The 14193-nt window shown below is 39.5% G+C and overlaps 1 protein-coding gene across 1 annotated transcript; it reads right to left on the minus strand.

The window, feature by feature from the left end:
* Positions 1–762: 762 nt before the first annotated feature.
* Positions 763–14044, minus strand: LOC117964778 (alpha-tubulin N-acetyltransferase 1-like). The gene is made up of 12 exons (XM_034909463.2): positions 13654–14044; positions 12131–12191; positions 11653–11744; positions 10945–11002; positions 10474–10587; positions 10212–10313; positions 9546–9591; positions 8181–8252; positions 7172–7385; positions 4115–4218; positions 2848–3013; positions 763–1671 (listed from the first exon to the last, which is right to left on the minus strand). Exons 1-12 carry the CDS (start codon positions 13743–13745, stop codon positions 1344–1346), a joined length of 1449 nt encoding a protein of 482 aa, XP_034765354.2. The 5' UTR covers positions 13746–14044; the 3' UTR covers positions 763–1343.
* Between the last annotated feature and the right edge of the window lie 149 nt (positions 14045–14193).

A 14193-nucleotide genomic window follows, 5' to 3' on the forward strand; every position in this document is an offset into this window, starting at 1 on the left:
AAAAAATGTACATTACCTTGAAAATAAGCAGAAAGAACGAGAAGTTTAAAATCCATCTTTTCTTGCTTCTCACCGTATCTTATATAAAAAAGCAAGTAAAACAACGGTAATCTGTTATAACGTCTACTTACACAATATGGATATGTCCTGCCAACACCATGAAATAAAAACAAATGTAATTAACAGAACTAGTTTACATCGTCTCTACACACTGCAGATTTAAAAGAGTGTACTTACTGGGAGAGGAAGCAGAACAGAGACTGATAAGCCTGGAGAGAAACCTGTAGAAAAGACCTGGGGTAGACGTCTACCTCATCCTCGAATGAAAAAGGGAACACTGAAAAAAGTCAAATCGAAACCCGGTGATGAACTGGGGGTCAAGCGCTTTAGCTCTCTGTTTCTTCAAGTCTTATTCCTCAAAATTTCTGATTTTGTAATACAGCTGGTTTTGCTCAGGGATAGAACGACTTAGACAAACAGTATAATAAGCATACACGGTCAACGAACCAGACGAACGCGTGAACACTTTTCTTGATATGGCACAGTAGTCACCCCCAGTACTTTTTAGTTGTTCTTTATACCAGTTAAGGATAAACTGAGAGTTGATCATTTTGGTTGTTTTGGATTTCCACCACACATTCTCAAGTCCTTGAGAACTGAATTGTCCCGATTGAGCCCGAGTTCTCTCAGTGAATTTGTAGTTCTTATAAAATCGACTTATGCAAAACCCAGAACTGGAAAAAATAACACACACTTAATTCACAACATGCCTCACGGTGATTTATGATTTATTATTTCAGAAATGTACAAGATATTGTCTTCCATCACTTTGCCAGTAGTTTTACCCAGGCATACAATGAGTACCTTAAACATCTTTTACTTTGACCACTGGCAGCTATACAATCGGAAAGAAACCAGCAGTGTTCTGGAAAGTAGAGGAGTGGGCTCTGGCAGTAAAAGCCCAGTATGAACTCAGAACAGTGATAGTTGCTCCTTTTGTCCAGCCCTACCTGAGAGAGGAGCAAGTCCTGTAAAAACTCCAAACAGATTCACTGCCCGTTTTCACAGCTCTCTCCTGCTGGAAAGAAATCCAGCACATACAGCAGTAATAAGCCCTGCAGTAATAGAAACTGCTGTTCATTTCTACAGCAGCTCAATTCAATTCCTGGTTGTGCTGCTGAAGGCACTTTTATGAAGACCATCAAGGTTTTGGTCAAACCTGGTGAATAAATAAGAACTTTGAGTTTCTGGGAGTACACAGCTATTTAAAAGAGTTTGCCTATTTCAGATTGATATATCCCAGTAGTGTCCTCTCTCTGAATGCCCTGAGAAAGCCCTGTTCCTCACCAGGGGCGCGTACTCCTCAACTCCTGCTTTCGTCGCACCCACTGTGCAGTATTGGGCAGCCCCAGCACTGTCCAGGAGCTGGGCTCCGTGGGTGGGACCCCAGTGTCGACAGCTGTTGGCTTTCTGTGGTCCAGCCAGGCCTTGCACCTCTCAAGATGATTGTGTGGGAGTTTGGTGACCCGGTCTGTTAGCTCATCATGCTCATTTAGCCTGGGCGCCCCAGGGGTCTGGGGTTCGAGGTAGTTGGCAGGGGACTCGGTCAATCTGTCCTGGTGATTGGTGGCTGGGAGAATCAATGGTGGCACCTTTGCTATACTAGGGGACCTGAAACCAATAGAAAAACATCAGATATTATTTATTTATTTGTCCAAGGTGACTTACAGGTGTTACAGGGCAGTACAGGGTTACAATGCAAGGTCAAAATTTCAATTAATTAGTCACTTAGCAGACACTTTTATCCAAAGCAACTTACTGAGACTAGGGGTGAACTATGCATCAACAACTGCTGCTGCAGAGTCACTTACAATAGGACCTCGGTTTTACGTCTCATTTAAATACAGTATAGTTTACAGTAACTGCAAATTATACTACTAAAGTACAATATGAAATAAAGAGAAATTACCTCCAAGCACATTACTGAGAACAGATACGGAAACCTGCAGATCTCTTGGTATACTGTTTTGAACATTTGTGCTTAGGACATCTGTTGCTTGTCACAATACTTTTGCACACTTCTGTGGGCTCAAAACCCAACTTTATTGATCTATTTTAGATGAAACCATAATATATGCCAAAAGAAACACAATAAAAATACAACCTTGGATTTGACTGGTGAATAAAATAATAAAAATGTTGGAAATTGATTCTTTCAATGCAGCGGGTTTGTGCATTTGAGAAAGGAGAGGAAGACTCATGAAATGAATTGGAGACTGAAGTTGACGAGAAGCAATTACCGTCCGTTGTACGACTTAAAACGGTTTGCTGCTTTTTAACACCTCTGATAAAACGAGGGCGTGGTTGTACAGTATTTGTTAGCCTATTTGTTTTTCTGTGCGTCTCTCGCTGTATCACGGCCCTCGATATATAGTGGATTTATATTGGATCCCGACACCCGTGATCTATCGAGTGGATTGTGTACTGTGCTGCATTGCAATATTGCCACTCTGCAAAAGTCAGCATGTTCTTATATTTTGAAATTTAGCATATTTAAATTGACACAGAGGTCATAAAAACAAGACGAGACACTAAAATGGCTCCACTGGATATAAATCTTGTATTTCTTTAGTTAACTTGCCGTTAGTTTTCCTTTTTTGGCGCCGTGTTAGTGCTCTAAACTGCTCACCAAGCGATATCTCAGTTTACTTTCAATTGTGAAACTTCCTGTTTGGCCACAAACAAAATAAAACCACGCGTAGTTTACTTTCCAAGTAAGTAATTGACGTTTATTTAAGGCTGCAGATTCTAGGCCTAGCTGATGACCTCCTCTCATTTGTAACTCACCCCTGTGTTTTCCTTTCAATCCTTATCTCAGTCTGCTCCTGTCCCGGGATAGCACTCCCTGTCACAGTCTGAGGTTTTCCAGGGTCTGAATTCACTGCTGTTACCTGGGTCTGGCCTGGGTTAACTGGTGTAGTCTGGATCTGTTCTTGATTAGTTTCAACCAAACCTGCAGAAATGAAATCAAATCACTATAAAAAGGCAGTGAAAATGAATTATTAGGACGTCAACGCTAATGGAACTTGAAATAGTAATAGAAAACTAAACAAGAAGTACTTTATACCAGAAACCTAAACAAAAGTCTATTGGCCGTCATGTTCTAACACATTGAGCACACAGTGTTTATATTTCTCTAACCCTGAAGACATAAAGTCAGTACATCAAATGGTTAAACAGATGCAAACGCAAAGTTAAATGAAATTCAGGGGACTGGATTCCTAAGATATAGCTTTCTTTAGCCCAACCAATCAGATGCCAGCACTCAGGGTTATTTAGGCTACTATGGGCTAGATTCCAATGTATAGATAAAAAGTATCATCACAACTGGATGATAAGTTCTTTAAAAGGTAAGTGCAGAGAAACCAACGTGGAAAAAATATATCTTCTTGTTCAGGGGTTCATTTGTGCCAGAGCTGGTACCGTATTGCATGACTCGGGAGAATTATAATTGTTTTGAGCTGCAAAATAACTTTATATACATAACATGCACAATACTAAAAAATAAAAAAATGCTTTCCTAGTCCAGGAACTGATTGACAAGTGTACTGTAACGGTATAATTTTAGGATGTGATGTCTAGGAGTAAGAAAATGACTAGTGTTTTGCAACCCAAACAGCAAAACTAGAGCTCTTACCAACAACAGTGTTATCGCTCCTGTTCATTAGTCGGCCCACCACTGGCACCTGAAGATTATGTTAAAGTGTGGCTAGGCAAAGGTCGGCATGCAGCTACCGACACCAACAATAAGGTAGAGAACTCCAGTCCACAAGCAGATGAAAACATGAAGCATATATGGGAGCTACTGTAAATCAAGGTCAGTATATTCAGTCTAGACACAAAAATGCTCTCCCTCTTCCCTAATTATAAAATCTGGTACCTTTTCTGCTTATAAATTCATTTTTTGGGGGGGGGGGGCTATGGCCCGTTACAATTCTCAATGACCCTGTGACCTGGAAGAATAAACTCCTGCACATCACGACTCAGGATAACAGACACTAGAAATAAATAATGTTACAAAACGCCTAGAGAATGTACTGTAAATAAATGTTACCTGGCAGTCTGGGCATGCTCAAGGGTTTCCGTGGCAATGGTGTGCTGGTTCCACGGCTCATGTAGCGGCTGTAGAGGTTGCTCCTGGCAACCATCCCCTGCTGGCTGGGCGAGGAACAGCAAAGGAAAGGAGAGAAAGGGGGCAGAGGAGTGGAGGGGGAAGGGATAGAGGAACGAGGAGGAAAAATGGGAAGGGACCAACGAAACATGGCAAAAAATAAATTGAGGGGGGGGGGGGGGGAGAATGGTGAAAAAAGAAAATGTATACAATATGTAAACCAAAAATGAAAAATAGATAAATAAATATAATGCAATGAGGTGGGCTATTACAGGCAGGGTATTGGGAAGGGGTTCTGGAAATGCACCGTGGGCCCAGTTCATTAAAGTTTCAATAGGTTGTGAAGTAGCAATGTGGACTAATGTTAACTGGGCTACGTTGACAGCACCAAACTCACTCCGCCAGCAAATTAAAGTTTTAATCTTCAGGCATCAGGAAGTTGCCTGCTTAGTCACATTGTAATATTTGATATATATAAAAAAAAAAACACTCAATCTAAACATTCTAGTGCTCCGTTCTCCATTATACACGGAGGGCAAGGGGAAGAGTTTTATTTTTTTTTTAGCTGTATAGATATTATAACTGGACCTTGACGTCACGACTGCTATACTGTAGGAATCTGGTATGCTGTGTTGCATGTAAAATAAAATTGCTCTATGGTAGAACAAGAAGGACTGCATTCACACTGTGGACGCCTTAAATTGAGACTAAACTAATTATCATTAGTTTTTTTTTTTTAGTGCTTTCATGCCAACCGCTACACCCAATTGATCAAGGCGCTATTTTCACATTTCGATGCTGCAAGACATGAGTTCAAACTTACTCATCTGATCTTGTTTAACCTCTCTCTCGAATTTGGCCAATGGTCGGTTTAGGGTTTTTATATTTACATATTCGAACGCTAAACCATAAACCACACAACAAGTTAATTTCCAGCAGGAATAGAATTTATTCAAGGCAGGGAACAAGGGCTCAGGACTGAAAAGATAAGGGGGTACCAAGATAGAAAAAAACAAAAGCGCATAGCTTAATCAGGGAGCAGAATTTGTGAAGGGTACAGGCAATTGAAAAGGGATTTCCTCTGTAATATATTATTCTAAAACTTTCATTAGGATGCTCCTTTCTCAGAGGAGGTCTGAAATTTAATATTTCATATATTAACATGTCGTGTGTAGGGTGTCTCTTGTGCAAGAGATGTCAACATGTGGTACTTGATCAATGGGACTACAATAACACAAACGGATATTGGGCTCAATAACTGCCATTAAACAACAAAAAGTGTTTTTTTTTTCACAAATTTGTGATGTATGATCTATGCAAGGGATGACATCTGTAGAGTTTAAGATGTACAAAAATGTGACGAATCCTTAACAGCGATTTCTCATTCATATTTTCGTGATCAGAAATATGAATAAAGGTATGAGCAAAATTCTAATGTATTTAAAAAGTATTTACCCTTCACATCAACTTAAATACAGTATCCGCAAGCACATGAGCCAGCAACAGCTGGCAGATCTATATGACTATTATGAAAAATGACTTTCCAGTAGCCAAATCAGAAGATTGAATTCAGTGTCTTATGACTAACGACAATAAGAAATCTTGTTCATCCACCAATCATGCCTGCTTCTTGGGATCTTTCTTTCTGACACTGTCGACTGCCAGACAGTAATGCCCTTCAGTTAGGGATGTATTACTTTGCTAGATATGTTCAGTGACAAACTGACTGCGGAAGTCGAAACAGGCTCATTGGGACGCGAGAAAAGTCAGGTCGACCCTGCTATATCCCCATGCTGTAATTAAGCTGCCATTGAAATAAAAATGTTTAATAGTTTACAAAATCACAACAAGTCCCTGATTATATGGCATTGACATGGCGATAACCTGTTCTGTCCCATCAAATGGCAAAGCGGTCAAGTCTGATTAATTAAAAAAGTGCAGTTTAACAAAGAACCTGTTTTTATAAAATCAACAGTAGATTATCAGATTTAAATATAAAAAAGTAATACAAGAACGAAACACAAATCACAGTGTCCAGTTTTTAAAAAAAAGAAATCAAGAGTTTGTTCCAAAATGTTAAACAGTTAAAAATAAAGATAATCCTGTTCCGTGGAATTTTGTGGGATAACGACAGGTCAAATGTCAGATGAAGTCATTGAAAGGACAGCTGGAAGCGGTTCAGGGAGCTGGGAGAAAGGGGGCAGAGGGGTGAAGGGTAAAAGGTGAAAGTTAACACAAAGGAAAAGAGGGTTAGGCTCTGAAAACAGTACACAGAGAAGAGTGTAAAAGGATCTGCCACTGAACAGATTCTGAGATAAGAGTGGGTTAAAACATTTTTGGATTTTTTTTCATCCCCTTGAATTATATTTGAGAACTGTGATTCTTAAATTAAGAAAACCAGACTGCGCAAGATGTTGCGCAAGGCAGCCACACACAGAACAAGCTCAGTAACCTAGCTGGCAGAAATATAAGCAAAAACATTCAAGTGCAATCAGATGCCTAGAGCTGTGGCCGAAAGGGTTGCATCACCTAGAATTTTAGAATGGAGACATAATTAAAATAAAACATGAACATAATTTAGATCTTTTATTTAACATCATGTAGTCGATGAAACTACAAAATGATATCCCAAAAGTCTACCCAAAGCCAAAACAGTAGTATTTCATGTTAGATTTCAAAAGGTCACATCTTTCAATATTTGTCAAGTTTTTTTTTATTGGAAAACGACAAAGCGGTACGTAATTCAATACATTAATGCAACATTATTCAACAGGTTTCATTCGACTTTATGAAGCTAAATTAGTTCATTCTATAGTGATGCAAAACTTTTGGCCACAGCTGTAGGCACAAATGGAGCCAAATCAGAATAAGATCCATCCAAATTTAGCCCCTGGGGACAGGATCTTTAACCCCATGAATCCTTAAAAAGGAAACAGAGCGAGAACCTTGATTAAGAGGACAGAAGAGGAAGGGAGAGGGAGAAGGAGGGGACGTCTGTACCTGGTGCGTCTCCTCAGTTCTGCAGCAGAGATGCGGTGCTGGTCTCCGTTCAGGAGTCTCGGTCCAGGCTGATCCATTCTTGGTTCCCGCAGGCCCGCGGATGGAGAGGTGTGGGGCGGGTGCCGACTGGGGGAGGAGCCCACACTGTGAGAACGTGTCAGAGAGGGAGACTGGCTGAACGGCCAAGGCAGCCCCTTCTCCTCCTCCTTCAGGACTGGGGGGTAAAGACACAGGTGTCTATTTACCTGAGCTAAAGAAGTGCTGTATCTAAATACTGCAAAGGTTTGGCTATTTAAATTCATTGTAAAGGTTTCCACATAAATATTGTGGAGGTACAGCTATGGCCAAAAGTTTTGCATTACCTAAAATGTTACGATTGAGACATAATAAAAAATAAATCTATATGAACATCATTTAGATCTTTTATTTATGGAAGCCATAATAGTAGTACGGTAGTATTTCACGTTAGATTTCAAAATGTCACATTTTTCAATTTGTTAGTTTTTCATTAAGTATATGGAAAACTACAAAGTAATTCAATATGTTAACATAACACTATTCAACTGGTTTCATTCGCAACATTTGATCATTCTATAGGGTGATGCAAAACTTTTGGCCATTACTGTATTTACATGCTAATTATTTTAGCTATTTTTAGTCTATTTAATCATTAATATATCTATCTGAACTGAGAAATATTCCTTGCACAAATAAAAAACAACCCTTTTATATACAGTCAGAATCGCCGCAAAACTCCTATCTTATCAAACTGTAAAGCAAACGCAATCACGGTTAAAACAATCACTACTAAAAATAAATTAATAAATAAAAACTAAGAAAGTCCCTGAATTCATGCTGAACAGAAGATCATCCCACAGCCTTGGGCACTCTCTGGGTTCTGCAAGAAGATTCTAATTTGAGGATTGAAGAGAACAGTTCTACACAGTATAAATGACAGAGTGTGAGGGTTTAAAACCAGTGAGCGAGGGAGACAGGAGACAGCCCTTACCCTCTCTATCAGTGAGGGAGTAGGGTTTAATCTCCCCATCCTTTCTTTTAGGAGGTAATTTCCTGGCTTCAACTGCAGAGGAAAAAAGAAAACAAGAAAAAAGGAAAAAAATGAGACAGAAGGAGACAATAATACTGCATTATTACTAGTCTGATGATCTTAACTAATGTATTCATCTTGATGAAAATCCCTTTGTATATCATTTTCTATATTGGTGATACAAGCATGTTCTTTGACAGATCTGGCATGGAATTCCCAGATACAAACATATAGACACTGGCCAAAAAGCATGCGCACACACGCACACACACACACACACATCAACAGAGCAAGAAAATCATGTCCCTGGATATCGTTGGTTAATATATTATATATATATATATATATATATATATATGGCATGCATTTCACAACACTATGCATGCATATAAAGGTATGTACTGTACATCATCCCCACAATAATCAATCCCAGAGGAGCACCTTACATCTGGAGAGGTTTTAGGGAGGCGAAAATGTGAAGGACTTGAGTGGGGAACAAATTAATTTATTGGAACAAATAAGGGAGTCTTTTTACATTGCTAGGGAGTAAGGCAATTAAGAGGTCTGGAGGAGAGAGATAAGAATCCTTACTGAAAGCTGCTTATACGTTCGTCCTGCTATGGTGTAGGAGGCCCTGGGTATTATTACTACCCATCTAAAGAGAGCAATACACATTTCAGTCGGAACACACATTTCAAAGTATATGCCACAGGCCTCAGTAATAAATATCCTGCCATGGTTATAACATACTGCAGGTGTAAGTCTCATCCGAAGGACGGAGCACAGGGTCACACACAGGGAGTCAGTGGCTGAGCCGGGATTTGAACCGGGAACCACTGGACTACCAAGCCTACATATCTAATAGTAAAAACATTAATTGCAATACAATGCAGCCAAAAGTATAGGAAATTACCTTAAAGAATCACTGACGAGATAAGCTATGATAAATCAAGTTGCCTTAATCATGAATCTACCACTGGGTTATTAAACCTTTATGATATATGGTATCATTTTAGATAGAAATAAAATCTCCACCTTCCCACCCAAAGAATCTCCATCACTCAACTATTCTGTTTCTATGGAAACAGAACGAAAGGAACAGAAGTCTTGTATGATGGGACAGTAGGCAGTCTCTAAAATCGGTTCCAAAGTAAAAACAAACACTATTGCTAAGGTCTCTAGTCTTCATTTACTGAACGCTAACGGTGGTAAGCAGCATCGTGCTCAACGACAGCTTCTCATTCTCTTACGTCGCAATACAAAATATGCTAAAATGGAAACCTGTTGTTGTTGTTTTGTGTTTTTGACACCAAGGATTAAACTTACCGGATCTTCCTCGGAAAAAGCCATCAAACACCACAAAGTTGTTCACCTAGAACAAAAACAGGACTATTACGAAGAGTAGGGTACAACATTGTGAACACACCAGCAAATACAGAAACAAAGGCTGGCCAACAGCCAGCAACCTTCGTCAAACCATTTTTTATTATTATTATTATTATTTATTTATTTATTTTTTAACAGATACACACATTTGTAAGGTTTTAGACGGCCACAATAAAAGCACGGTACCTTAAAGTATTAAAAACTTATTATGGACGGCTGAGGATCTTTCAGCCAATCAGAGCGCTTCATCTTCTTGGAATTCCACTCGATTGCAAAGTCAATTCAAAGCGGTGACATCACAATCGGCCACCTACCTCAGCCACTTAAACGATATTCTTTCTGCATTGTGGAAGTACTGTGTGCTTAAGATCGTGCTGTGATTGAAATAAAGGCATGTGCTTTTCCGAAAGCTCTGTACTCTGTGCCACACAAACGTATAGCGTGACAGATAAGAGGCAGACACCCTTACCGAACAGATGATCAGACAAGAAGACACACACTAGAAGGGTTAACAGACTGAATGACAGACAGACAGATCGGCAGACACGGCATGGAATCAGATGTCAGCAGACGGACTGGGATTGATTCACAGGCGGATCCAGTTACCTGTGGGACAGAAGCAGCAAGCCCATAGTGCTTCCTGAGGAAGGAGAGGAATTTCTGAGACGGTCGGTCATAGGCCAGCAGCTGGGCCTCCACTCGCTCATTCTGCAAAAGAAAACAACAAGTTTTAATAGGAAGATTGGAGCAAGCTGGGTGTTTTTTATTATCTCTCAATCCTAAAATTCTAGCTGTGCAGTAGTCAGAAGAGTGCTTCACTCTGTTCTTTAACAGGCGGTAGTTTGATGGGGCAGCAGGTTTATTTTACCTCCAGCATGTGATTGAATAGCCTCTTGCCATATCCATGCCTCTGCAAGGACTCGTGTATGTAGAAATCCAACACGCACAGCGGCTCCACTTCATTGTGTGCACCGTCATGATCCTGAGAGACAACAACAGCTACTGGAGCCTGATCAATGCATCTCTCACAAGACTTACAGCTGTACTGGAAAGATAGGTCCTACAATCTATTTTCTATTCATAGCTAACCATTTCAGTGTCACGGCACAAGACAAGATTTGGTTGGAAAATGAACATAATGAAATCTCTGCCTGAGAAAGCAAAGCAGCAATAAATCAAACAATGTTTTTTTATGTTATTATTAATTAGAAATAAAGCAAACAAATACATTTTTTTTCCCCCACAGTAACCCTCTGGGTTAGAAGAATGACGAGAAACAGGTAAGTGCTCTAGCTGAAACAAAAGGGGCTTATCTGTAGGGCAGGACTGCACTACTCACCAGAACAAAAAGTTTCTTGTAGCCAACTTTAAGGAACCCGATCGCAACTCCTCGACCACTAGAGACAAAGAGATCGAGGTATCAGAACTTCATACGTTCTACTCAAAGTGCATTTTTAACAAGGGGACTGATTGGCTTTTTACACCTGGTATTTAGATGTATCTTAAAGAGTAAGTAGCGGGGTTCCCAGAAAATATAGCGTCATACGTTCCCGCGTGTTGCTACCACTGTTTAAATAACGTACCTGTCATTTTTCTTTTCATTGTTAACATCCTGACAACTTTTTACACTTAACGTTAAAGTCTGTTTCAAAGCTCTTTTCAAAATGTCCTAGTGCACTGCGGTTTGAGATCTGTCCTCTAAATCACTGCAGGAAGAGCGATAAAAAAAATACATTAAAAAAAACAAAAAAACATAGTAAGTGCTCTGTATTTTGATAATGTGGGCAATACTCCTTACACTATCAGTGCACAAGAGCTTTGAAACAGGCTATAAAAAGTGTAAAAAGTTGTCAGGATGTTAACAATAAAAATAAAAATTGCAGGTACGTTATTTAAACAGTTGTAGCAACACGTGGGGATGAGGAACGCTATATTTTTCAGAAGCCCGCTACTTTAATTTCTATTGAGGAGAGAATTAATACAAGACAACAGGAAACAGAGTGATCTGGCATCCCTGGCATGTCTGAGAACGGATCGCCTCACTTACTTGTTGGCCTCTCCATCCTTGAGCACATACAAGTGATGCCGACTGGCCTGCATCTTGACCGCACTGGTGATGGGGGCTTGTAACTGCTGGGACTGGAGCAAATATGAAAGGGAATGGACAGATACATCATGCAGGGGTTAAAGATCCCTACTATCCTTCTTGCTGTTTTAACAAAAAAAGTACCAGATTACAAAACAAGCCAACAATATGAAAAAAGAGAATTCATCTTTTGGGCACGGCCTCACAGTTTTTGGTACTTCTTTGAAACTGTTATGAGTATAGCAGCACCATAAATGAAATGAATACATCAGTGTGCCACCTTGGTTACTGCAGTTCTATCAGGTTACTTGGTGTCAAGCATATATGGTTTCAATAGGTGTGTTGGTTTGCGTATTTTCTGGCTGGGTTAGTTTGATTAAAGGAACATCAAAGCACCTAAAAACATGTGTTGCCTAAAAGTAATGGGACACCAAATTACCTTGGCAGAAGCCTTCCCTAGCTCGTCTATAACAGTCGCCATCTGATGCTGAAAATCAGCCCTGCAAGAAGAGCACAACGTGAATTTGTTTAACCTTTTAGCATCATCACAACCAAATACTAAACTAGAAGAAACGAAAATGAAAGATGTTTGTTAAACTTCTTCATAATAAAAAAACAATTGCATAATAAAGACAGCAGGTAAAGACCAGTGTAACGTGTCAGAGCCAACATATGATGTCTTTTTCAAGAAAATGTGAAATGCTGAGAGCATAGAAATATTATGCAACTGGGTGGTATGAGGGAGCACTCCGATTGGCTAGCGACATTCTATTATCACTCTATGAGAAATTGGAGTCTTTTTAGAGGGATTGTCATCGACTGATAATATTGGCTACCACGTCCTTTTCCCATTGTCCATTCTTTGGTTGCTAAATCCCAAGTTCATTTGCGCGTTTGCCAATGGATTTGATTAATAAGGCCTGATGAGTTGTAACGTTAAGAGTTTCTGAATTAATCTTTGTTCCGATGCTGCTGAAGCAGAATAAAACACGGACAGTGACCCAGGGCTGTCAGCCTGAGTTTAACATCAACTGAAGGGTTTTCCCAGACAAAGCCTCTGCTCTATAAAATGTACAAGATTCAATGTACTGCACTGTAAGATTTATAAAAACAGATTAGGTATATGAACTTTAAAAAAGCCTTTACATTTATTTTTAAATAATTTTTTTTAATTCCCTGATTTTTCTTTATTTACGCATCTGAAGTTGGACTTTAGAGGCATTATATTGTATTGTATTGTATTGTAAAATACAGGGGCCGTCTGGTATAGCCTTTTTGTATTATTAATTATTTCTTAGCAGACGCCCTTATCCAGGGTGAAATTGTTACAAGATATCACATTATTTTTACATACAATTGCCCATTTATACAGTTGGGTTTTTACTGGAGCAATCTAGGTAAAGTACCTTGCTCAAGGGTACAGCAGCAGCGTCCCCCACCTGGGATTGAACCCACGACCCTCCAGTCAAGAGTCCAGAGGCTTAACCACTACTCCAAGGTTTATAGGTAAATACCTACCTGTCTAATTTGAAGTGTTGGGTTATTTGCAATCTTGGTCACTACTTTTAATGTGCTCTTTTTGATCCTCATTTAAACTGGAGAGGGTGTGGTAGTCCAATCTCATCTTAATTCACCCTAGCCCTTGTGTGTTCATGTCTATTTACTTGCTTAATCTAAAACCAATGTCACACTGCGCTTATTCATGTAGTGAATGTTCAGACAACACTACTATACCGCAACTAGCATGGCATTTAATATCCTGCAGCTCCTCATTGTTTGCAAATATCTCACTCCGTTATTCATAGCAGTGTTATTAATGTTACTAGGCTTTGTTAAAAATGTACCTTGACAACACACATCGTAACACTGACTGTAAAAATAAAAACGCACCGCCTCTTTCTAGTATTAAATTAACGTACAGTATATTAAATTCTTCCTAATATGTTAGATAAGATAGATTACCTGCCCCAGCATTTACGAGTTGCCGTAAGGTTCTGGTCGAGGACCGAAATCCGATCGCCGAAAAATGAATTGATATCGAAAGGGAACTCCATTGATCAGCACACAGCAGTTAATTGAATCCTTGTTGAATATTTTTTTTTTTTATATTTTTCCCGCAAAAAAATAAAAACCGATGAATGCCTGTCCGTGTATCAGTGAGTTTGTGTTTATATTGAAAATCCTAAGCTCTTTCCTGCAGACGTGTGTGTGTGGATATTTTGCAAAGGATCACTTCTGCTCCATTGTGTTTCCACAGAACAATCGGAACTCTCAGCGTCACCCTGGAGATGCCAAACCCATTTCCGCTGACATTACTTCCCCTTAACAACAGGGTGAGCGTACTCTAAAGGAAGGCGCTTAGCAACCGCTGCTTTCGAGTGATTCCATGGTCAATCAATAATAGAGGGTACAGAACAGGATCTGTTTTAATGGATGGGTCCCTAAATTATTTCTCAGCTCTTTACGATATGTCAATAGGTATACTTTGATGCTCGATGCTGT

This window comes from Acipenser ruthenus, chromosome 41 (assembly GCF_902713425.1).
Source record: "Acipenser ruthenus chromosome 41, fAciRut3.2 maternal haplotype, whole genome shotgun sequence".
In the NCBI taxonomy this organism is placed as follows: domain Eukaryota; kingdom Metazoa; phylum Chordata; class Actinopteri; order Acipenseriformes; family Acipenseridae; genus Acipenser; species Acipenser ruthenus.